Genomic DNA, 23,783 nt, shown 5'->3' on the forward strand with positions numbered 1-23,783 from the left:
AAATCACGCCTTGTACAACAAATCCAAAAACCCCTTCGCCAAATCCACCACCACACTCTTATTCGGCAAGCTCCCCGCAACACCATACAGCGCCGCCGCGTCCCCCGGCGCCTGGCCCTTGGCCTTCTTCCCCTCCACAAGACGGGCGCGTTCCTTTTCGCGCTCCGCCTCTACCGCACTCTCCAAATCCGCCGCAAGCCGCTCCCACACCTTCACAAGCGGCAGGGTAACAGCAACATGCAGCGCGGGCGGGTTCTGCAGCGCATTAAGATGCCATCCCTTGGCCGTCATGGCGTCAGCCAGATCATAGACATTCAGCGTCGTCGCGCGGAAGGCGATGACGCTGACGAGGGGGTTGCCCAGGATCTCCAGCTCGCCGTTGAGCGCCGGGGAGGTACGGATGCGGTCCATGAGTTTCTTCGTTGTGCCAACAATCTCCGTGCAGGCAGCCAAATACCCTGCTTCGCCGACGGACATCAGACTCGTCCAGCACGCGGCGATCAAAGCGCCCGGGCGGGACCCGGCCATGCCGGGGGAGGCGTACACGCCGCCGGACCAGGAGGGGTCGATGAAGTACTGGTAGGAACGCAGAGATTGATTGCGGTACAGCACCGTGCTGTTGCCCTTGGGCGCGAAGCCGTATTTGTGGGTGTCGCATGAGATGGAGGTGACGCCTTTGAGGCGGAAGTCGAAGGGGACGGTTTCGAACCCGGCTTTGTCGAGGAAGGGGACCAGGAAGGAGCCTAGGCAGCAGTCTACGTGGAGGGGGATGCGTCTTTTGAGGGCGAGTTTGGAGAGCGCGGAGATGTCGTCTATGATGCCGTGCGGGAAGTTCGGGGCGGAGCCAACGAGGAGGACCGTGTTGCTGTTGATCAGGCGTGCTACGCGCCGGATGTCGACTTGGTAGGATGGGGCGGGGCAGGAGACCATGTGGATTTTGATTTTGAAGTATTCGCCTGCTTTGCGGAAGGCTGTGTGCGCGGTTTCGGGTAGGATCCTGGGTAACAGAGTTAGTAGGGTTAGTAGTTGGAGATGGAGTAATAAGGGGATAAAGGGGGTTGTTTACATCTCCGGTTCTGTGACGCCTCGCTCCACGTAGGCTTTTTGCCGCGCGCTCAGGCAAGCCATCAGGATACTCTCGGTGCCGCCGCTGGTGGTCACGCCGGCGGCGCCGGGCGGTGCATTGAACAGGCTAAGCACCATGGCCACAACCTCTGCCTCCATCTTTCTCACACCGGGAAATACATCCGGGTGAATCGGATTCGCCACGGTAAACTTGCCATATGCCTCAGTCTGTAACCTCAGCAAGTCCTCCTCTCCGTGGTAGACGGCACCCGAGACATAGCCATCCTCCCAGCGCGTGTGGTCCATGCTGGCCAACGCATGGAGCTCCTTGCGCAGGGCATCCTCGGCCAAGCCTTCTTTGGGCAGAGTCAAGTACCGCGTGGCATTTGCTGGGACCAACTTCGTCTGCAGTTTGGAGATGGCCTCATCTACCTGCTTGCGCACCTGCGTCCGCACGCCGGGCATCCCCAGGAACCAGCCGTATAGTAGGCGGCGCACGTCGACGTAGGCCTCGATCAGAGTGCCCAGCAGGCCGCGGCCTTTGAGCTTCCACAGCACCCGGCGCGTCCATCGGAGAAGAAATAGGAAGAAGACGATGTTTCGTATTCTGATGGTACGTTAGTTCTGCTTTTCCCTCTAACGTCAAGGATGCTCATCAAAGATAGGAGCTTGGCTATTAAGCAGGGATATTGCGTGTTCAGTTGGAGAAATCGGAGCTGAATTGTTGTAGACAAAAAGCGCTGACGCCATGCACGGGAAGACCATGCGGCCAAGAGGCAAGGAAAGCAAAATGGAAGGGAATTGGCACTGACAGATCCATGTTCAGCATGGCCAGCGGATTGCTGGCCTGGGACCTTTTCCTGACACTGTTGAAGCCTTCTCTGAGGCTCACGGGCAGGCGCGACGTTCCGGTCATTTTTACACTACCTCCCGGTCGCGGTTGAGGAATAATGGCATGGAATGAATCTACAAACCCGGATCCGCTGGCAACATTGGGACGGGAATTAGGTAACGACAAGAACACCTGAGGTTCGGGCTTCGGGATGCGCGGGACAGCTATGGAGCCTCGGAAGCTGCCCCGTCGGGGGACGGTGCAGGGTGGTTTAGCTGTTTAGCGGCCTAGTGCCTCTGAAAGGGCACTGCTCCGTCCCCACAAATGCTTCTAACCGAACTATCACATGCGACGCGGCTTTGATTGCGTCAGTCAAAGAAAGTCGCAGTGAGCAACAGCTCAGCGCAGCAAGTCACCTTCGTTGGAATCTCGTGGTGACTATCCCTGGTTCGCCAGTGAAACGAGAGTTTGAGACCGGGAATCTGCCAAATAAATAGCGTTCAAATTCTCGATAAGCACAGACACGCGGTGTTGATCACGCTCGTTGCGAGTTCAACTAGGTATCAAGGCACGCCCAAGGTTAGCAAGAAAGCCATCGCCGCAGCATCTCGAGATTCACCTGACGCCGGCAACCTGCAAATGCGCCGCTATATGACATAAATACAACTAGGTTCCCACCCTGTGGAACACCATACAGAGTAGCAGAGGTTCAACTCTTCTGCTGACTTGTAGCCCTCGAGCAAAATCAACAGCGTCGTGTTGTGTCCCTGGAAAGCCATCGAGACCAAGTTGTCCCCTCCCCACCACCTCACCCTTCGTCTCTCCTTGTTCAGACAACTGCAGCCCAGCTCAGCGGCCAACTAGCCTCCGCCATCTGCGAAAAGCTATCCAAAATTCACAGCGCCAACCCTATGGTTTTGGTTTGGGCAGTCCCCGAGGATGAGAGACGAGGAAACGGATTGTTGGACCTTTCTTGTCGTCATCATGCTGGCGGCGCGGACGAAGATGTTTTGCCAGATATATTGCTGATCTTCCTCTTCATGAATTGGCAAATGCCTTCCGCCACTTCGTTGCGAACGGCTGCGACTCGGTCTCGCACTCTTGCGCTTTGCCCGCCGTCGAGCAGTCCGAGAACCTGACTACAAGATCCCCATTTTTGTACTGAGCCCCTTTGGCACCCTTGCTGTACGAGTTGATTATGTTTTGGTCAACAATCGCCATCTTGGCGAGGATAGTCGGGTGCCATTGGACAATGTGCTCCTGCGCCGAAATCATCAGCAAACTATGGTTTTCCTCCCCGGGATACAGTCAACTCACCAAGGCATGCGTCTCGGCCTTTTGGAAGTTATAGCTCCTATAGAGCGGATCGAACCACGTTTCGAGGAAGAAGCGCGCCCAGTCGCTGTTCCGGACTATAAAGCTGCCTACTGACAGGCCCGCTTTGTCCTGGGTAATAACTAGATCAATTTCTTGTCCCTTGACATGGGAGAAAGTCCTGATGATGCTGTCTGGAGGGACAACCGGGAAATCCTTCTTCATGAGCTCCTCCAGCCGCGACGGTTGCATGACGTGGTCCTCTATCTTGAGCTCCGGGTTCATGACGAAAGCGTTCTGCTCGAGGTACCAGACGTAATGGCAGTCCGGGAACTTCGTGAGCGCATGGCGCACGGCAACGACCGCCGTCCAGGACGCCGGCGCTCCCTTAAGATCGTAGTCACCGACCTTGGCGAAGAATGCTTCATACCCTGATTTTACGTATTAGCTCCTCTAGCTGTCTAGTAGTGACCGTGGAACTGCTACATACCGTGCTTCTCGGCGTACTGTATCCTGTTCTCCACGATCGTCTGAAGATATCCCTTGCCGTACTTTTTCTCGTCCAACACCGTCACCAAGACCACTGGCGGTTTCCCAGACGGTTTCCACTGCACCGAGTCGGCATGCTTGTTGCTTGGTCGGGAAACGAGATATATAAGCGTGATGAAGGCGAGTGCGACGAGCGCGATGAGCTTGAGACGGGTTCTCCGTAGACCCGGTAGCGGGGAGGATCGAGGAAGGTATGGCGCAGGGTTCGAGGCTTTTCGAGGTGGGTATGGTAAATGCATTGTCTCCGGAAAAGGACGGCCCGAGGAATGGCAGTCCTAGGCCTTTATCGAGCAGTGAATAGGTGGTAAATCAGTCCACCGATTTTCCGGTTGGGGGCCAACGCAGGATGAGAGCCGCCAATTGCGATGGGAAACTTTTCCTCGAATAGCGCACCAACAGCTCGTACTATCGCCCAAGTAGCCGTTCTAAAGAGTGGAGAGGTCCAGCGCGTATTGCGACGTCTGAACGATCAGTTGCGCAGGCTGGGACAAAAGACGGTATTCCAGGCTGTCAATCGCAAGAAGGAAGTGGAAGTTATCTGGGTCGCATCCGTCAGCGATTGAGAAACTGAAGCGGTTGTCGACAAGCTCCCTCAGTCTAGCGCCAAGCAGAAAGAAAAGGTTGTTGCGAGCGCCAGGGGAGAATCATCGCAAAGTCGTAGCGTAATCGCACCAGAGAGCGACTCGTGCAACGGTCCTGTCAAGACCGGTCAAAACACGAACGCCGATGGGCTCGTAAATGTAATTGAGGAACATCGCAAGATGGCTTATCGTACAGGTAAACCCTAACCCTCTTCATGCTTTGTCCTACCCTATTTCAGCCTATCCACTTGGCTTCAACCCATGCCATTACTTCGTCAAAGATCAGGAATGACATAGCGTTAAGTAAGGCCTAACCAGTAGGAAGCTCTAATGAATACAATAGAGTCTGACCAGTACTCCTGTCTATCAGTTTTTGGCTTGTATTCCATTTTTTGTTGTTGAGTAAGGAAAGGTTGAAGAAGTTGGTATGGAAGTGGGAGCAAGTTGCTTAGCAGGACCGCATTCCATCATCTATAAGGACCCAACATCTCTTCCCAGCAGCATACAGAACCATAATCCGGCCATCGTCCTACCAACACAGAAAAACATCAGCCAGTGAGACAAGCTCGGAAGGGAGAAACGGACTTGTAGGAACATACAGCAGTCTGGACGCAGGCGCCGCCGATATGCCGACGAACCATCTCCGGTGTCTCGCACTCGTCTAGGGATGAAACTGGTCCGAGACCTTTGCCATGTATCCGTTATTCGTACTTTTACAGATGAGGTAAGAGATAAGGTAGTCGTGATTTCTTACCCTCCTTACATAGCATATTGTGTGCGTCTTCAGGATCCGTGACGATTGCACCACAGCAATAGGGCATGAACCCGGGATTACAGGTCATGAGAGGGGTATGCGGCGATGTAGAGTGTCATGATGCGGAGGACCGCTTGCACGGGAGTCCCTGCCCCTGCCTTTGTACGGGCGGTTGAAAGGGCCAAGGCTGCCACTGAGAACGTAGCGAAGAGGTGTATCATCATGCTGAGAAATACGTACGCTGAGTTGAAACGTATATATCCACGGAGGAGCAGGATGTACCGGCTTTGACCCCGATGGAGTTGACCAGAATTTAAACTCTTAGCCAGAAACTCCTTGTGGAACCAACACCGGTCACATCATCCCGCGGCTCTCGGCTACTGAGGGCCAACGACGCAGAACCAACGAGCCAAAGACGTCAAGGCACCCAAGGTCGACATGTAGACCAACGCCGGTTAAATTGTCTTGGGCCTCTCGGATGCTAGGGGGTTTGGCGAAGTGGGTGAGCGGTATATGAGGAGCATGGGGGAGTTGTTTTCGGTAGGAACATCGAGGACGGCGGTTGAGAGACGCGTGGGATAGACTCAGGGATGAGTCGACATCCACACCAAGCACGGCAATCCTAGGACAAAGGATGTAGGAAAGAGGTATGATATCAAATCGCTGAACAGCCATCATAAAACGTAGTTGGTCGACATGTATTAACCTCGCCTTTCAGCAACCCATCAAGAGACTAGAAGCGCCGGGGAAGCAGACGTAGACAGCAGAGCTCCGAAGAACCCTCCGTTGGAGGCCGATGTTAACACTTTCGTGCCAGATCCCGGATGGGAACAGAGCAATACGCCCAAATCCCAGGGTGGCAGCGAAGTTCCATCTCTGCACACAGACTAGCTGCCACGGCATGGAAGCGAAGCCGTGGCAACTTAAGAGTGTGCAGTCACAAGGGATCATGTGGCACTCAACGTCGAGACAGGGCTGCACCTCGATGTCATGACGGGATTGCTATTAGTACATCCTGCTAAATTTTTCCTGGTGTCACCTATCCTTCCTCGACTCGTGAGTCACAGGCTCTGGCTCCGCGCCGTCGTCCTTTTCGTCCTCGTCCGGATCATCCTCTTGGACGTCAACAACACGATCACTAGCCTTCTCGAGGGTTCGGGCACTAAGATGGCTCACGAACTTCCAGGTTGCCTGTAGGGCTGGTCAGTTCACCGTCAAACAGGAGAGGGAGACAAGATACCTACTCCCAGAAATGTGAGAACTCCAATGACAACAAGCGCCCAGTTGATAGACTCCATCCTGTCTCTTCCCGTGCCACGCCTGCGACGCCCTCCAAACCGTACATTGATCCAATTCCACGGCGACATGGCCAGCATAGTCTTGGCGAAGCCCAACAAGCCAAGAGACAGGAAGCCCTTGACAAAATGCAAGGACCATGTAGCCGGCTCATCGTCAGCTACCAAAACGTCGTCCAACTCAATGTCACTCATGAGGCTGCCAGCAATTCCGCCGAGTGGATCAACCCAGAAGTTGATAATCGGGTCGGCAACGAATCCAAGTAGGAAGACGGTAACAACCATGATGAGCACCGTCAGGGTCGCCCGCAATACCTTGCTCGACAGCCAGCGCCCCCACCGCAGCCGCTCCAGGCGGTACTGAAAATGGCACGTCGGGCATTGCCAGTAATTCCGGTTTGAGAGCGGCGCAGCGAGCCGCCAGGCCTGCAGACAGCCTTCATGGACATACTTCTGAGAGCCTTTGCATTTGCAAGGGCTGAGCAGCCGGCCGAGCTCCGAGTCCTCGGATACATAGCGGACTCGGGCTTTGGAAGAAAAGACCCTGCCCGCCATTGAATCATCGAGTTCGGTCGTGGGCTGTACAACCTCTAGACAGATCCGGCAGGTCCGTGGTTTGTAATGCCACTGCCGCTGGGTCGGCGTCGGGCCCGGCGATGAGCTGTCTGAGGTGCCGGTAGTGTTAGTGTTGGGTGATGGTGCGTCAGCTGCCGGCGATGTTGAAGTTGGCATTTCCACCCCCTGGCGCTCATCGTCAGTCCCCGAAGGCCAAGTCCACTGTGGCTCAAAAGATTCAGAAGCCATCTTCCGGGTGTTGAGCGAGCATGCAAGTATGTTTAGGGGGAATTTCAGGAAGGGAGATAGCTGAAGGTGATGAACATGAGTTGAATAGAAGGCTGCCGAATATGACAGATGTCAAGTCACGCCAACTGGTTTGGGCAATTCGCCGTTGGAGCACAGGACTCCTGGTGACATTTTATGGCCCTAGTGTATCGAATCCCCCAGGTAGAATTCCGCTTCCATTTTTAACCAAGAAGATGGCAGGGAAGGTGAGACATCCTTTGAACCATTCTTTAAACCGGACTCTAGACGCAGACAGAGAAAAGATGAAAATTGCAGCCACAGTTCACTGCAACATTTTGTGCTTTCTCCAGAGACCAGGTTCCCTATGCGGTTAGTTAGGCTCAGAGTGGAGCAGCTCGTACCCACACTCAGGCTGTGTCCCAGAGAAATCGCAGCAATCCAGCGAATCAGCAGCTTCGCCGAATTCCCATGCTGGCCCAAGCTCTCTGCCCAGGCTGAGGCTCCAGGCCATCGACGCGCAACTTCGCCGTGCCTGGTTGGAGCTTGCGAACAACAGCCTCGTTCGCTTTACGGATAACAACACCAATTTCTAGGAAAGCAAGTCACAACCTGCAAACCTTGTGCTCGCTCGACAATCTTCCCTTCGTTCCTCCGCATCTCCATCATGGCGGACAGATACTCATTCTCTCTCACAACATTCTCTCCCAGGTCAGTGCGATCCCACATCTGCAGCTGTTAAACCAATATCACTGACGACTTTGCAAACAGCGGCAAGCTGGTCCAGATTGGTTCGTCACTCACCCAGCTCATAACCCCCTACCACAGATTTCGATCCCTTCCTCCATAACTATCATCACCTCCCTAACAACCAACCCACAGAATATGCTTTGAACGCCGTCAACCAGGGCGTAACAGCGCTAGGCATCAAAGGTCAGTCCCGCCTCCCCCCGCCTCCCTCCCCCCCCCCCCCTAAACTCCCTCCTAACACCCGTTTCCCCGCTCTCCAGCCACAAACGGCATCGTGCTAGCGACGGAAAAGAAGTCCTCCTCCCCGCTCGCCGACCCGTCCTCGCTCTCCAAGATCAGCCTGATCACGCCCAACATCGGCATGGTCTACTCGGGCATGGGGCCCGACTACCGGGTGCTGGTGGACCGCGCGCGGAAGGTGTCGCACACGGGCTACAAGCGCATCTACAACGAGTACCCCCCCACCCGCATCCTGGTGCAAGACGTCGCCCGCGTCATGCAGGAGGCGACCCAGTCCGGCGGTGTTCGGCCGTATGGTGTAAGCCTGCTCATTGCGGGTTGGGATGAGGGTGTGCTTCCTGAGGATGATGAGGCAGGTGGTGAGGGGAAAGGGGGAGAGAAGAAGGGGGAAGAAATGGAAGAGGAGGGAGAGGAGAAGAAAAAGCCGACGGGAAAGACGGGCGGTATTCTTAAGGGTGGTCCCATGCTCTACCAGGTTGATCCGAGCGGGAGTTACTTCCCCTGGAAGGCGACGGCGATTGGGAAGAGTGCCACGACGGCCAAGACGTTCTTGGAGAAGAGGTACACTGAGGGGTTGGAGCTTGAGGATGCGGTGCATATCGCGCTGCTGACCCTCAAGGAGACTATTGAGGGGGAGATGAGCGGGGAGACTATTGAGATTGGTAAGTCTTGCTGCTGTCGCGTGTGGGCTTGGGGGATATGTTGCTAACGTGCGTTGGCTAGGCATTGTCGGCCCTCCAGCGGACCACCTCCTCGGCGTCGAGGGCGTCGAGGGCGCGGTGGGCCCCCGCTTCCGGAAGCTCACGCCGCAGGAAATTGAGGACTACCTCACGAATCTATGATTTCTGGGATGGCGTTCTGATGAGGACCATGATGGGTTGCGCGCGGTTTTTTGTACAACTAGACGACGGGGGGGGAATAGAAAACAGCCACCTCTGACAAAGCTGCGCTATTCTGCCTTGTCTTTATTTGGTCCAAGCCCATCTCACTTTCCCGAAGCGATCAAGAACGAGTTCCTCGGTCCGGCTACTACGCCCGTGATGGACTGCTTCGCCCCGTTGCTGATATCTAAGCTGACCTTGGTCCAGGCCTTGACCGACGTCACTCCCGGCAAACCGAGCTGCCCGTTACCGTTGTCGCCAATCACGTACACCTCCCCGTCCGAAGTCAGAGCTACCAGGTGCGCGTCCCCCACCGCAATGTCGGCGATATCCTTACCCCCGGCGATCTCTACAGGACTCGGGCGGTCCGTGTCTACATCTTCTGAGCCTGAGAAGAGGTCTGCTACGACGGGTGATCGTCCTGCGTGGCCCCAGCAGTAAAGATCATTCCCTTGTGTCAACGCTGCGAGAATGTACCCGCCCGCTGCGAGCTTGGTAATGGGCCCCGTGGGCAGGTCGGCCAAGTCTGTGACGAGGCCGGGTGTTTCTGCGGGACTGTGTCGTCGTTGTCCATGGTGACAGATCCGAGGTTAGTGTGTATATCAACTGAGGACAAGAAACGTTTAGAGAGTTCACTCGGGTTAGTACATACCTCTCATCGGTGACGTCTCTGCCGAGGCAGGCTGCGTAGCGCTCGTCACCCCATGTCCAGACTTGGCCTGTCGATGACAGGGCTGCGAAGCCGGTTGCGTAGGCGACGAGCTGGGTGAGGTTTGGAAGGTTGGGAAAGGTATGGGATGGGCTGCCGGAGAGGAGGTTGTGGATGGATGTGTACTGGTGTAGTGTCTGCGCCCCGTCGTAGACTGGATCGGGGTGAGGTGTAAGTGACAGGCCAAGGGATGAGGTGACGCGACGGGGAGGCGGTCTTGCATACCTACTACGGCATCGTTGGATGCTTCAACGAAACTTGCATGGGATTTTTCAGTAGCAATGCGTAATCTCTGGTGTTCTTTTGGGACCATGCCTGCCGTCTGACATTCGCCATTTTTCAGGCGGACTATGAGGATGAGACGATTAGTTACACTGCAGGCCTACATGCAAGGTTCCAGACTTGTGTCCATAGACATTTCCAAGTACATGGTGAGTACATCTCTGACATGGTGAGTCACTCACTTAGAGTGTAAGAGAAGAAGGGACGGACATGATCTATGTCGCCGTTGAGCACATTGGTAAAGGAGGAGATATCATCGGGCTCCTCAATGCCTGGATTCTCAAACCGCAATTGGTTCCAGGCATTGAAGCCGGTTGCGTACAGTACCATCTTCTGCAGGAGAAGCACGACGTCAAACGACGATTATAGACCAATTTGGGCTTGGTGAAGAGTGTTGTAAGCGCCTGAACGGGAAGGTGCTGATGAGGATGACGAGTCGCTTGGGACAGGCCTAAACTAACGGTGAACTGCAGCGAGTTTAGTAGGCCCACCCCTAAAAAGTATAGTACACTACGTACAGTACAGCGGCAGCACTATTCAAACATCAAGCCTTGGCTGCAGTTAAACCACGAGTCCACGACATGCGTTCAACTACCGCAGCGTTTGTCTCCGGATCCGCGCCAAGCGCCGAAACTCGGCCTCGAGGCTTCTTTGTGAGACTCGGTGATTGAGAATGCGTTCCATTACATCCATTGTCGTCGGCCGAGGCCCACCGTGGGTTTAGGTTGAGTTGTGAAAGACACGGAACAAAGCCTGCTGACCTGCTTTCAACTCTCAAGTCTCAATCAAGCCCTTCCGTCCCGAATTGAGAGCGTGTCGGTGGGCCTCACTGCATGAGGCATCCCAACCTCTCGACCTGAAATATTTTCCAATGCCCGGAAAATCATGGATAAGAAGAGAGCGAACAGCGGGTGTCCTGTATCTTGGCCAACTCGCAGACATCAAGCGCTCTCACTATTAGTAGCTACCCTTGCTCTACTTGTTTGACTCTTCCGGCGAGCGACCGTGTTTCCGGATCCAACTCTACATAGTGCCCCGGGACAACGAAGGCTACCCCGAGCCGCGTCATGATCCACACACCGACATTGGTTGCAAATCGGGTCGAGTCCTAACAACACTGTCAGGCTAGGTCTAGCCACGCAACCGCCTTCGTCCCCTCACAGACACACAGGTTTCCTCCTTGGCCAGGCTCGTCGGTTGGTGACGATGGCCTCCGATACCGACAGTTGGAGCTCTTCGGAGCACGATGACAAAGCCTCTTCCGGACCTCTTGATGAATGGGCTTCTGTCATCTCACCCGAAATCGACCATGTTTCCCCATCCATCTCAGACGACAGCCCTCGCAGCACCACCCCTGAGCAAGAGTCTCCAACCGTCGTAACCATGACTGCGAGGGCCTATCAGCTAGAGATGTTAGAGGAGAGCCTCAAGCGGAACATCATTGTTGCGGTATGTTTCGTCATCGACGTCCTCGCAATGGATTTTCTGATCTTTTATCAAACAGATGGATACCGGAAGTGGCAAGACTCAGGTGTAGGTGTCATGTCGAGGTTCGGCCTGGATGCATGCTGAGATGTTGTCTAGTGCCATACTTCGTATCAAGGCGGAGCTGGAACGGAGCGACAAGGTAAGGAGGAATCTCATAAAATCTAAGGCATCGACTGATAGGAGACTTCAGATGGTCTGGTTTCTGGCACCAACCGTGGCTCTGGCCGCACAGCAATTCGGTGTAATCCAAGCCCAGATCCCAGGCGTCCTGTCCAAATTCATCTGTGGTGCCGACAATGTGAACGCATGGTCCAGTAAGCCAGGTGTATGGGACGAGGTTCTTTCCAACATTCGCATCGTTGTGTCGACATACCAGATTTTGTTTGACGCAGTCTCCCATGCTTTTGTACGCCTCAAATCCCTCAGCCTCATTGTGATCGATGAAGGTGTGTAAGCATCCCCTAGTATTCTTGGGTTCTAGCGCCGCTAACTTCTATAGCGCACAACTGCGTCAAGATGAATGCCGTTGCGAGGCTCATGAATGAGCACTATGCTCAGGCTAAGGCTAGGGGTCTCCCGGTACCTCATATATTGGGTCTCACGGCAAGCCCCTTAATGAGATCCAACCTTGACGACGTCGAGGTGCTTGAGCGCACCTTGGATGCTGTCTGCAAGACCCCGAGCAAACACCGGGACGAGCTCCTAGCACAAGTCAATCGTCCTACTATGATCCCAGCTCCGTATGGACACCTCGCCAGCCCAGAACAGGCTGAGGGCCCTACTCCGATGATGTCAAGGCTGGCTCAGGCTTGTCGGGGTCTCGATATCACGCGCGATCCCTACATCCTGAAACTGTTGGCTGAAGATTCTGCACGGAGCCGGGAACTTCTTGCCAAGGCTGTCAAAACCCGGAAGACGTACAGCCAGAAACAGATGAGGTCGTTCTGGGCCGGATCCAAGAGAATCTGCGACGACATGGGGCCTTGGGCTGCGGACTACTACATCAATAGGGTCATCTCCGAATTTCTTCAGGATCCAGACGCGACCAAAACCACCAACAGTCAGTTCAGCGACCTGACGGAACAAGAAAGGAGATATTTGGCCGAAGCTTTCCTGGCTGTGGATCCAATGCCGCCGCCCGAGACACCAACCATACTCTCCGCTAAGGTGAACAAGCTGGTTGACATTCTGGCGTCGTATCAGGGGAGCCCAGTGGGTATCGTCTTCGTTAAGGAGAGAGCAAGCGTCGCAGTTCTGGCTCACATACTGTCGGTTCATCCCCGGATCAAGCCTCGATATCGAGTAGGGTCCATGGTGGGCACTTCGAAGGTTCCCGGAAGGAGAAAAGACTTCCTGGACTTGACCAGAAAAGAGGACATGTTCTCCCTCCAGGGTTTCCGAAAAGGGACAACAAACCTCTTAGTCGCAACGAGCGTGCTTGAGGAAGGGATTGACGTACCGGTGTGCAATCTGGTTATTTGTTTCGACGAGCCAAAGAACCTAAAATCATTCATCCAGCGTCGTGGCCGGGCTCGAATGGCGAAGTCCCAGCTGTACCTTCTCGTTGGAGGCGTATCGGACAGGTCGCTAGCAGAGTGGGAGAAGCTCGAGATGGAAATGAAGCAAAAGTACCAGGACGAAATGCGTGAGCATGAGCTTCTACAAGAGATTGAGAACAGCGAGGCGTCGGACTATCCGGTTCTGACAGATGAAGAAACCGGGGCACAACTCACCATTCACGATGCGAGGCAACATCTCGACCATTTCTGCGCCACCCTTTCAACAAGGAAATTTGTTGATTGGAGCCCGTGGTATATCATCCGAGACCTAGATGGGAATCCCGTAGATAGCCATGAACGGGCACTACGGAAGGCCATTGTCCACCTGCCAGTCTCATTGCCGCCGGAACTACGATGCTTTGAGAGCATCCGAGCCTGGCCCTCGGAGGCAAACGCTTGCAAGGATGCTGCCTTTCAAGCATACGCCAAGCTCTATGAAGCCGAGTTGATAAACCACCACCTCCTGCCCATCAGGGAGAGAGAACTGCTGAAAGAGGTTGAACCACGTGCGGGGATGGCTCCGGTCAGAGAGCAACTCAACCCCTGGCCACTGATTGCCCAGGCATGGCGAGACAACGCCGCCGTGTCGAGACGGGAACTAACAATCACGAGTCCCGACGGCGCAGCTCGTCTTGCGTTCGAACTCGGCCTCCCCGTCCCGGTCCCTTACATGAAGCAGTTCGTGCTACACTGGGACCATAAGTCATCATGGCTCGTCAAGATGGAGCCTGGATTGGAAAAGGCCAGGGTCGGCCGCACTGCCCTAAGGCAGTCCGATCACACGTCTGCCTTGATTACCATGGCGTTTGGACACCGGTGGTCCGTTCAGGAGAAGCACTATCCTGTCCGATTCACCTCTTTGGATCAAGATATCAGCGTGGAAGGCATGGCTGTAGATGAGGTCACCGCGGATACGATGGTTTCGTCCAGCTATCTTGTCCGCAACATTGCTAACCGCAACCAGCCCTACTTTTACCTGGGCTGGCTGCCAGCCAAGCCTCCAGCCGAACTAGTCAGCAGACCTTATTCCGGTTTCGAGGAAGCAGCAGAAGACATTCCATACGTCGCCGTCAATCTGTGGCCGAAGAAGGTTGGATCGTTTAGGGCACCGCATCCAAACGCCACGCCGCTCCCCAGCAGCAAGCCGTATCCGAGAGTCTTCCCAGCAGAGCAGATCCGAGTAGATCGCGTTCCGGCAGTGTTCGCGCATGCAGGCATGCTCATTCCCGCCATTACTCATGCACTCGAGGTGCACTTAGTTGCTAGAGATCTCCTCGAGTCTCGTTTGGAGAAGACAGGCATCACAGACCTCTCGCTTGTCGTCACTGCCATCAGTACGAGTGCGGCTAGAGGCCCAACCGACTATGAGCGGGTAGAGTTCCTCGGGGACTCGATTCTCAAGTTTTGCACTACCATTAACTGCTCAGCCAAATGTAAGAGTGCTATCCTTCCCGGCTGTGCAGACCTAGTGTTTGTTGCTAACTCATGTCACCAGATCTCAAGTACCCCGAGGGCTACCTCTCACCGCTCAAAGACAAAATCGTCGCCAACTCCCGCCTCTTCCGTGCAGCCGTTGACTTCGGCCTCGATCGCTACATCATCCAAAAGGCGTTTACAATGAACAAATGGCGCCCCATCTACGTCGAGGACCTCCTCGAAAACCCGCCCTCGGCCACAGGGACACGAATCCTCTCAACCAAGACCCTTGCCGATGTTGTCGAAGCCCTTATCGGTGCTTCGTACATAAGCGGACAAATCCCGAAGGCCCTCGAATGCATGTCTCTCTTTCTTCCCGAGGTCGAATGGAAAAGCCAGGAGCACTGCAGACAAGTCTTGTACGACCACGCGCCGCACGACGAGACCCTGCCTTTTACCATGCGTGGGCTGGAGGAACTCATTGGATACACATTCACGAAGAAATCGCTGCTCATCGAGGCCATGACCCACCCATCGTGTAACTCACCCGGCATCAGGGCCTCGCTGGACAGACTGGAGTTTCTGGGCGACGCGGTGCTGGATTACATTGTGGTCACGAACCTGATGGGTATCAAGGTTCCAGCTGAGTTGGACAATGCTACGCTGCATCTGATGCGCACGGCGCTGGTCAATGCCGATATGCTTGCGTTTCTGGTCATGGAATGGACCGGCCCAAAGCAGGAGAGAGTGGATGTTGTTGGTGGTGGTGGCGGCGGGGCCTACGGCGACGATGACGACGACGAGGATGCTGCTGGGGATGATGGGCAGGAGCTGCGCCTCGTCAGATCAGAGGTCTCCCTCCCACTGTGGAAGTTTATGCGCCACGCCTCGGCAGACATGGGCATCATCCAGGCGGCGACGGAGCTGAGGCATGCCGCGATGCGCGACGAGATCCTCCACGCGCTGTGGAAAGGCGGCAGCTACCCCTGGGCATTTCTAGCAAGGCTGCAGGCGCAGAAGTTCTACTCGGATGTGTTTGAGAGCGTGCTGGGCGCCGTCTGGGTGGATTCCGGGTCCATTGAAGCTTGTGAAGGCGTTGTGCGGCGCGCGGGTATCTTGCCGTTGATGGAACGGCTGGTTAGGGATGGTGTGCATTTGTTGCATCCCAAGGAGGAGCTGGGCCGGTTGGCGGTTAGTGAAAAGGTTGACTACGTGGTCGAGGCGAAGGATGAGGAGGGCGGGGATAAGCAGTTCTCTTGCCGTGTGCTGGTGGGAGGGGAATGTCTGGCAATGGTGGAGGGCGGTGTCAGTAGGGAGGAGGCTAGGACGAGGGCCGCGGAGGAGGCTTGTCGGGTGCTGAAGGGGAAGGGGGAGGGGAGGTTGGATACTGAGTAGTCTGCTTCGTGGTAGACAGCGTGGTTCCTGGCGTCGTTAAGGGGGTTATAGAGTAAGGGGGTAGGGGGGCAGTGGTTATGTGGCCCGTGCACGTAGTCTCCCTTGGACCATGTTTATGTATTAGAATCTCATGTCACCTCCCATACGTAACACATCGACTTTCTGCCGTCAAAGCCAAGACATCTACACCGAACACGACATAGATACGGAGGAGCAAACCTCAGGTACATACCTTACGCTGCCTTTCTATTACCATACCAAGGAATAATCTATGAGAAATGCTCCCCCCCTCACTCGTGGGCAAAACAGCAGCCATCACAGGCGCCACCGGCAGCATCGGTTTTGCCATCGCAACCCGGTTCGCACGAGAAGGCGCCAGCGTGGTACTCGCCGGCCGCTCCGTCCAGAAACTGCAGAATACCCTCAAGCAGACGCAAGACACCAAGCCCTGGCAGTGGCAGACGACAACAGTCCAGCAGCAGCAGCAGCAGCAACAGAACCATGCCATAGTCGAGCTTGACACGCGCAAACTGTCGGATTGGAAGGGCCTTGTAGAGAAGCATGTACGTTTCCACCACCACCACCAACTTAACGTGCAATATTAAGAAAGAGGAGTTGACAATGGGTTTAACAATGAAGGAGATTGACATACTAGTCAACTGCGCGGGCATCTCACAGCACTCTCTCCTTGTGCGCGCGGCCGAGGCCGATGTGGACGAGCTCATCGACACCAACCTGCGCAGCGCCATCTGGGGGTGCAAGGTTGTCGGGAAGCAGATGATTTCTAGATCTAGACGAGCTACTGACGGTAAAGGTAAAGGTAAAGGTGAAGGGGGGTGCTGCATTATCAACGTCTCGAGCTTGCTTGCGCAGCGGGCGGTTGTGGGGTCGGCTGTGTATTCTGCTAGTAAGGCTGGGTTGTTGGGTAGGTATCGTCGTTGTTGTTGTTTGTTGTTGTTGTGATGGTGGTGGTTATGGTTTGCAAATGGAACATGCGCTTACTTACATGGATTCTTACTTCTAGGTTTGACGACTGCTCTTTCGCAAGAATTTGGGCACTACGGCGTCAGAGTTAACGCGATTTTACCGGGATATATCGAGTCTGGAATGACCAGCGGTACGTTTACGTTTCAAACTGACATTCCCTCTTTCACTCTGTCGCATCGAGACCTGTTATGTATCCCTTTGCCATTGTTGGCTTTCTCTTCTCGATACATACCCGAGACACCCTACAACCATATTCATCCATCTGATCCGCCGAGACACCCAACAACAACATGAATCTCCGGACCCTGCCCGCCGTCCTACCTTCCTAGATCCCTTTATCACGTTGGTCTGCACACACACATAGTATACATCGTCTCAGAAAGGACTAACTTTACATCTCATCACTCCCAACCCCATGACCGCAGACCTGCCTGATAGGGACGAGATCATGGCAAAGATACCCCTGAAACGCTTCGGCGAGCCAGACGAGGTCGCTGATGCAGCTGCCTTCCTCGCAAAGAACACGTACGCAAATAACTGCATACTGACCCTCGATGGGGGCTCGAGCGCCGTTTGAGATTTCTTTGGCTGCTACTTCGTTCGTTCGAACTGCATGGCATGGTTCAGTCATCGTCAATGACAATGGCACCTCCCGCTTCGCTCTCCACAAGAATGACTTCGTCATCCGCCTTCGGCGCTGCAGCGATTCTGGCTTTCTTGGCAGACAAGCTGTCGTCGATGCTTTCGGGGTGCGGGCGCTTGGCGGGTGTGGCGTCGGCTGGTTTTGCAGCCTCGGAGTCGATGCCGTGCTTGGGCGCGCGGCTGCTTTGACCGTTGGTCTCGGGTGCCGGCGTCTTCTTCGGCTTGATCGGGATTTTCACTCCCTCCGACAAGGCGCCCTTGATGGGCTTGTCGGCGAGCGGTTCCTTGCTTTATCGCGAGTTAGTATCAAGTGAAGGGTGCGCACGGAGGGGGAAAGAGCATACGCTTCCTGGATGGCAATCACCACGTTGACGTACGGATCTTCGTCATCCTCGTCGGTGATCGTCAAGAACGAATCCGGCTTGATGCCTGGGGAAACGAAGTTAGCTCAAAGTCATCAGATGGAGGCTTTGCGGGTTACGAAGGTGTCATACCAAGGTCGCTCAGCTTCTTAGACAAGTTGTCAGTCTCATCTGGGTCGTATAGTATGCCGACCTCGTTGCTGACGGAGATTTCCTTTTCTCCGTAGCCCAGTTGCAGCTTCAAAAAGTCCTCAACAAGGTCGTTCAGCGTCGCCCGCGACAGGTCGACGTACACACGGGTCTGGAAGACGCCGCACACCGGACAATCCGGATTGGGCTCCCTGGACTTGTCGGACGCCAGAAGCCTGGCGGTTGAGAAGGGCGTCAGGAATACCTCCCTGGCCTGGTCGTACTCGCCCCTGAGGACCTTGAAGGATTCGAGAACGCAGAGACCGGCCACGATTGCATTCGTTGTCGCAATGGCGGGGATGATGTTGCCAGCCATCTGCTTAATGTCGAATTTGGATTTTCGGTCAATGCCGAATATAGTTGACCTGATGTTCGCGCTCGCGGCAACGAAGTCTAGTGTATCTTCATCGTCCTTGTCGAAGGTGATAATAGCCTCTTCCCCGGAGCCGTTCTGCGCGGCCTTCATATCAAGAACGCGCTTGCTCAACCGGTCCAGGCTGTCGTTGAACACGACCAGATTCTCCTCCAGCGACCATACTTTCTGCCCATCCTGTAACACTGCTTCTTTTGCCGCGAGCGGTTTGGCAGCTTTCTGAAGCAACGTCCTGTATTCTAGGGGCTCGGGTGGCTTTCTCGTCTTCCACATGTCCTCCATAGACCGCAGACGCACAATATCCGTGTTGAACACCTTGTTGAACAGCATCTCGTGGAACTCGGGGGTACCGACTGACTGTCGAATCTTTCTCAGTGCTTCGGATTCCCTCTTGAGCTCCTCAATTTCCTTCGCATTGTCGGCATCTGTCGAGTGGTCGAAAGCGGACTCGTCCTCGCTCATTCCGAAGATTTCGTTGAGCAGATAGCTCTTGCCCCAGACAATGCAGTGGATCGGCTGACTCGGCGTGCTGCGGATAGTGCAGACAGGGAATGTTTTGGGCGTTTCTTTGGGCGCGCAGTCGTAGCATGCTGTGACACCTTTCTTGATCACCTGCACCTGGCCGTTGAAGCCCGTAGTCCCACTCTCAATCAGCGGCACGTCGGCCGCCAGACACATCTTGTTGACATGGCGCCTGGCATCCAGGTTGTCCAGCGCATTGAAGACTATCTTGAACCCGCTGAACCACTCGATGCTGAACTGGGGGTCTTTGATGTTCGCATGGTGCGCGACGAGCTTAACGGCTGGGTTGAATCTTTGTGCGGCTTCCTTTGCGACCTGGCGGACCATCGTCGTTAGCCAATGTAGGGTTTCCGAATAGCGCAGGGCCCCTACCAATGCTTTTGACTTTTTGATGTGCTCGTGTCGGAACAGGAATTGGCGGTTGAGATTGCTCAGGTCGATCGTGTCAAGGTCGACAATATGGACTTCTTCAAAGCCAGTGAGGACAAGGTTCTTTAGCAACTCGCACCCAATCCCTCCGGCACCCACCATCAACACACGCGACTGTTTGGCTTTGATTAGCGGGAACATGGTGATGACCACGTCGGATGGAAGCGATTGGGAAGCTTTGCGACAACGAGGAGACAAAAGTCTGGTTGTGAGAAATTCCGGGCGCAAAAGAGCAGGCAGGGAGGCGATCTGCCCGAGAGAGGTTCTGGGGTGCTGGGCGCAGATACCCGGGTGGGTGTGCGTTTGCAGGTAGAGGGAAGAAACGGACTCAGGGAGAAGGCGTTTGACTTCGGGTACATACTTGTTTAACGTGCGCATTCAGACCGCGGCCTAGCGACATGGAATTGAAGCTATCGCGGTTCAAAGCAGGCAGCGTTGGAACCAAGGTTGTTGCGCTGCCAACTCCAACAACGGGCTCCATGGTGATTCCAATTTCCAACTGCGCCAGCCCAGGTTTCCCAAGTATTGGAGATTGATTTGTATGAAATTCCCCAGTCCTCCTCAAGTTGCCCTACGCGACGAGGCTGGGTTGTGTTTCTGTTGTTGTCCTCAGCCTTGGTGCAGCGGATTTGTCGCATCGCCGTTATAAGAAACCAGGAAGGTGCGCCGTAACGTTAATCAGTCACGTCAGTGGGCAGTAAACGCGCCAAGCGGGTTCGGGCTTGGCACAAGGCGAAGCGGCAGGGGGTTGAAGCTGGTGGGTCAAGGCTCTGCATGTGCCCCGCGCGTTAGGCGGCATGCGCTGTGAACCCTGAGTTCCTGCTGTTTGCCTCTCGCTCGCATTGATGAATGGAGATGCTGCATTCACTCCAATGTTCTACGCGCAGGTTCATATGTAAGAATCTACAGTACATTCAAGACACGCAGTAGACCCTCTGTGTCAGAGCAGCCAGCCTGTCAGGTATCTTGTACTGAGGCGGGTACAGTATACAGTATCGATACTGTAGAAATTTCTCGCAGTTCAACTCCTACGTAAGATCTCGAACATCTCATGGAGCAGTCAAACATCTTTCTCCATCTTATATTTGCCTGTGGTTCTCGGGGCATCCTGCCTGCAACTGCGTAGGTCTGTCAGTCACGGCTCCCCGAGATCATCATGTCCTCAAAGAGATGATCTCCAAAGCTCGAGCTGCTGCGGTGAGAAGTCGTGTGCACTGTGCATTTGGCCCCTTTTTCTCAAATGGAATTTGCCGTTTGAGTCGACTTGCCGCCTGCCGTCCACAACCACAGTTCGCCTTTGGTCTCCGTTTAGGCAAGAGTTGCCCATTCGCTGCCTTCCATTCCACAATGTCAGACGACGAGGCCGACCCCGAGCTGCTCGCGCTTCTCCGACAGCATCTGCAGGGGAAACTCACCATCAGCGAAGAGCCGGAAACGGGTGTCTTGGAGGGCGCAGAGTACGTCTACGATAATGCCATCGACGTCGCCCTGGACATGCGCTCGTGCAAGAGGGCCGCTTCGGCCATCTATGCGCAGATGCAGCAGAAGCAATACTCGCCTGCCACTTGGACATCTCATGAGCTGCATCCGAAGAGCAAAGACGAGGCCACCGTTGCTTTCATCTTCACCATGGATCTGCTCAACTTCTCCTTCTGGTCTGAGAAGCCTGACGCTGAGCGGTTTGCTATTGAGTACCGTGGCAAACGGTGGACCGGGTACTGGAGCTTGGTTGCTGCATTGCAGCGAGCATTGGACGAAGGTAGGCTGGCTCCCGTGTCGTTGGCCTAGGTTGCCCACCCGTACGATGTCGCCATGACAACCATCTTCCTGAGGTCCACTATCCCGTAGATTTTCTTTCTCTTCAACTGAGGGGGGAGGCTAACAAGAAGCCTCAAGGAATCCCCATTACCGACTCACATTTCTGGCAGGATGAAGAATCCTGCAACTTGGACACACTGAAGCAGGTCTTCAGGTCGTGTACAAACGAAGAAATACCGCTGCTGGAAGAGCGGCTCGCTTGCCTGCGTGAGGCCGGCAAAGTGCTGTACGAAGTATGACATCCGCCGTCGCATCCGTTCGTTGCATGTACCTACAATGCGGATGCTGACATGCGTCAGAGATACCGATGCCATCCCGTCAACCTCATAGCGGCGGCCAATGGGTTAGCTGCTAGGCTCGTCAACCTGCTGGCTCGCGACTTTCGCTGCTTCAGGGATGAGCATGTGTTTGAAGGACGGCGCAAGCCGATCCGCTTCCTCAAGCGGGCCCAGATCTTGGTTGCCGATCTCTGGGCCTGCTTTGAGGGCGAAAGCTACGGCGAGTTCCGGGACATTGACAAGATCACCATGTTTGCGGACTACCGTGTGCCACAGATCCTCAACACCATGGGATGCATCTTCTACAGTCCCATTCTGGACCTGACAATACGAGATAAAAAGGAGATCCCGGCAGGCGGCAGCTGGGAGTTGCAGCTCAGAGGTGAGCAAACCAAGGCGCTGTGTCGTGAATATGCTGACATCCCAGCTAGCCTGCAGTATATGGTGCGTAGAACTAATACGGAGGGAGATAATGAGAAACCACCCGGAGGCTCGTGTCAACGCCATTCTCATTGATTTCTTCTTGTATGACACAATAAAGGAGATGGAGGCTGCAGGACAGGAGTCAGTACCGCACCATAGAACGAGGAGTATATGGTACTGAACCGGGTCTCGGTTCCTCCTTTTTTGTTTATTCCGGCCGGGTTTCGCAACCTGTAGATTCCCTTACCCGCAAGATAATCAGCTAGACAATACCCGATATGCTAAGAAGCAGCAGTATTGGTGAATGATTTCCCGCTCCCGCAGATCCGAACGCCTTCCCTCACTAAAGCCAACCAAGCAAGCCATCATCATCATACAAAACGGTGCCATCCATCATGCCAAGCGAATCTCTCCCAAGCCCAGTATACTCAAACCCCAATCGAACCAACAGCAGTAGAGTTCAAAAGCTCATCCATATGCGCCCGCTCAATCGCCTTATTCCCCTTCCCCTCCTCCTTCAACAAGACCGCCAGCACCTCAATTGGCGGGTTCAACCCCAACCTCTGCGCGCGCTGCCATCTCTTGACCCGCGGGATGCCAATGCAGGGCTACAGAATGAACCTGTCAGTAAACGTCTCTGGGGCAAGAGCACACCGATAGCGACTTAAGCACTACTAGTACGTACCCCATACTGCGAGCTCACATCAAAGTACCTCAGCACCTTCTCACCCGTACTCAAACCCTCGGTGTGCTTCCTGTGGACGGCCCTGGCCATGCGCGACGACTCGATGCCAGACCAGTACCGCTCGATGGCGTTATCGGTGATCTGTTGAGCTCTAAGCTCTGCCTCGGATTTTGGCTCAGCAACGAGTGCCGGCTGCGCCTGGTCTTCGATCCGTTCTAGTCGGCGGTTGCCGGGGATTTGTACCTCCTTCCCCGTACCCTCTTCAGCCTTGCCGTCGATTGTTGCTGGGGTGGTGGGGCTGGGGCTAGCGGGTGACGCCTCTGGTGACGGCTCGGGGATGTATTCCTTCGATCGGGATGGGGATTTGAAGGCATCCTTTTTCCCGCCCGATTGGATGCTTTTGGTTACTTTGTGCTTGAAACTGAGGGTTTGTTGCTTGCCGCTGCCTGCGCCGGTTGAGGACCGGCTTGACTTGCGGGTGACGGGCATTTTGAGGATGACGTCAGGAGGTGGTTTTCTTGAGTACGATATCTAAAGTAGTCGCTGGTCGGAACTAGGAAGGACGATGAGAGGCTGAGAATGGATTGTCTCCTCAGGAATTGGGAATTTTGCAGGTGGAGCTTGCAAAGTAAGAAGAAGGTGATGAGTGCCTGGATGCTGGGCCTTGGCGGTCGTGTCGTTAAGGGAAAGGGCCGCTGGCGGGGCAACCTGCTTGTCACGAGCGGTGCGCCAAGTCATGTGACTTTTCAATTTGGCTGTGCTAACAGATTTCGGTACGAAAGTGGCAATCCCGTGTTAATGCATCTTGAACATCAAAACGTTTAACTACAGACTGGCTTTCAAAAACGCGGTTCTTTTGTTAAGACCAACACCTGTAAATTTGCAGTAGAGCACGAACCACGCTTAACAATTTCTTAAGGAGCAAGCGCATTTTACCTGCAAAACCTCTAACGCTTATGTCCCTGTAACTGTTAGTAATTCTAAGGAGTTTTGATTGGATTAAAAACATGTAGTGGAACTGGGTATCTTGAACGGTAAGCGTTGGATATCCTGAATGGTAAGTGTTGGAACTTGGATATCCTGAATAGTACGAAGTAAGTATTGGATATCTTGAACGGCAAGTGTTGAATATCTTGAACGGTAAGCGTTGAATATCTTGAACGG

At 54.5% G+C, this 23,783-nt stretch overlaps 10 protein-coding genes across 10 annotated transcripts; 4 read left to right on the plus strand and 6 right to left on the minus strand.

Annotated features, from left to right (window-relative positions):
* Position 1: 1 nt before the first annotated feature.
* N656DRAFT_775787 (putative sphingosine-1-phosphate lyase) lies at positions 2-2,142 on the minus strand (the record flags this gene model as incomplete). Its single annotated transcript, XM_064814501.1, has 3 exons — positions 1,878-2,142; positions 1,067-1,672; positions 2-997 (listed from the first exon to the last, which is right to left on the minus strand). Coding segments are annotated over exons 1-3 (1,537 nt in total), but the record flags the coding sequence as incomplete, so codon positions are not given.
* A 793-nt stretch (positions 2,143-2,935) lies between these two features.
* On the minus strand, positions 2,936-3,999 carry N656DRAFT_795506 (glycosyltransferase family 34 protein; the record flags this gene model as incomplete). Its single annotated transcript, XM_064817421.1, has 3 exons — positions 2,936-3,157; positions 3,215-3,642; positions 3,702-3,999. 3 exons carry the CDS (start codon positions 3,997-3,999, stop codon positions 2,936-2,938), a joined length of 948 nt encoding a protein of 315 aa, XP_064673382.1.
* Positions 4,000-5,646: 1,647 nt separating this feature from the next.
* On the minus strand, positions 5,647-7,194 carry N656DRAFT_747194 (uncharacterized protein; the record flags this gene model as incomplete). The annotated part of the gene is made up of 2 exons (XM_064812936.1): positions 5,647-6,286; positions 6,340-7,194. 2 exons carry the CDS (start codon positions 7,192-7,194, stop codon positions 6,131-6,133), a joined length of 1,011 nt encoding a protein of 336 aa, XP_064673383.1. The 3' UTR covers positions 5,647-6,130.
* Positions 7,195-7,858: 664 nt separating this feature from the next.
* N656DRAFT_816103 (putative proteasome subunit alpha type-2) lies at positions 7,859-9,122 on the plus strand (the record flags this gene model as incomplete). The annotated part of the gene is made up of 5 exons (XM_064818393.1): positions 7,859-7,902; positions 7,963-7,982; positions 8,020-8,124; positions 8,202-8,843; positions 8,905-9,122. 5 exons carry the CDS (start codon positions 7,859-7,861, stop codon positions 9,021-9,023), a joined length of 930 nt encoding a protein of 309 aa, XP_064673384.1. The 3' UTR covers positions 9,024-9,122.
* Positions 9,057-10,450, minus strand: N656DRAFT_842626 (RCC1/BLIP-II). The gene is made up of 4 exons (XM_064819052.1): positions 10,236-10,450; positions 9,997-10,119; positions 9,715-9,925; positions 9,057-9,617 (listed from the first exon to the last, which is right to left on the minus strand). The coding sequence occupies exons 1-4, from the start codon at positions 10,381-10,383 to the stop codon at positions 9,167-9,169; spliced, it is 933 nt and encodes a 310-aa protein (XP_064673385.1). The 5' UTR covers positions 10,384-10,450; the 3' UTR covers positions 9,057-9,166.
* An 809-nt stretch (positions 10,451-11,259) lies between these two features.
* Positions 11,260-15,911, plus strand: N656DRAFT_702642 (P-loop containing nucleoside triphosphate hydrolase protein; the record flags this gene model as incomplete). Its single annotated transcript, XM_064811038.1, has 6 exons — positions 11,260-11,502; positions 11,558-11,586; positions 11,638-11,680; positions 11,732-11,987; positions 12,041-14,533; positions 14,596-15,911. 6 exons carry the CDS (start codon positions 11,260-11,262, stop codon positions 15,909-15,911), a joined length of 4,380 nt encoding a protein of 1,459 aa, XP_064673386.1.
* Positions 15,912-16,189: 278 nt separating this feature from the next.
* Positions 16,190-17,475, plus strand: N656DRAFT_787432 (NAD(P)-binding protein; the record flags this gene model as incomplete). Its single annotated transcript, XM_064816604.1, has 4 exons — positions 16,190-16,474; positions 16,551-16,836; positions 16,936-17,028; positions 17,324-17,475. The coding sequence occupies 4 exons, from the start codon at positions 16,190-16,192 to the stop codon at positions 17,473-17,475; spliced, it is 816 nt and encodes a 271-aa protein (XP_064673387.1).
* A 46-nt stretch (positions 17,476-17,521) lies between these two features.
* On the minus strand, positions 17,522-19,556 carry N656DRAFT_702669 (uncharacterized protein; the record flags this gene model as incomplete). Its single annotated transcript, XM_064811040.1, has 4 exons — positions 17,522-17,828; positions 17,885-17,969; positions 18,035-19,301; positions 19,359-19,556. The coding sequence occupies 4 exons, from the start codon at positions 19,554-19,556 to the stop codon at positions 17,522-17,524; spliced, it is 1,857 nt and encodes a 618-aa protein (XP_064673388.1).
* Positions 19,557-20,474: 918 nt separating this feature from the next.
* On the plus strand, positions 20,475-22,236 carry N656DRAFT_775798 (uncharacterized protein). The gene is made up of 4 exons (XM_064814502.1): positions 20,475-21,174; positions 21,312-21,466; positions 21,533-21,893; positions 21,943-22,236. The coding sequence occupies exons 1-4, from the start codon at positions 20,763-20,765 to the stop codon at positions 22,113-22,115; spliced, it is 1,101 nt and encodes a 366-aa protein (XP_064673389.1). The 5' UTR covers positions 20,475-20,762; the 3' UTR covers positions 22,116-22,236.
* On the minus strand, positions 21,943-23,386 carry N656DRAFT_775799 (uncharacterized protein). The gene is made up of 2 exons (XM_064814503.1): positions 22,620-23,386; positions 21,943-22,542 (listed from the first exon to the last, which is right to left on the minus strand). The coding sequence occupies exons 1-2, from the start codon at positions 23,106-23,108 to the stop codon at positions 22,363-22,365; spliced, it is 669 nt and encodes a 222-aa protein (XP_064673390.1). The 5' UTR covers positions 23,109-23,386; the 3' UTR covers positions 21,943-22,362.
* Between the last annotated feature and the right edge of the window lie 397 nt (positions 23,387-23,783).

Source organism: Canariomyces notabilis, assembly GCF_033297395.1.
Source record: "Canariomyces notabilis strain CBS 508.74 unplaced genomic scaffold N656scaffold_3, whole genome shotgun sequence".
In the NCBI taxonomy this organism is placed as follows: domain Eukaryota; kingdom Fungi; phylum Ascomycota; class Sordariomycetes; order Sordariales; family Chaetomiaceae; genus Canariomyces; species Canariomyces notabilis.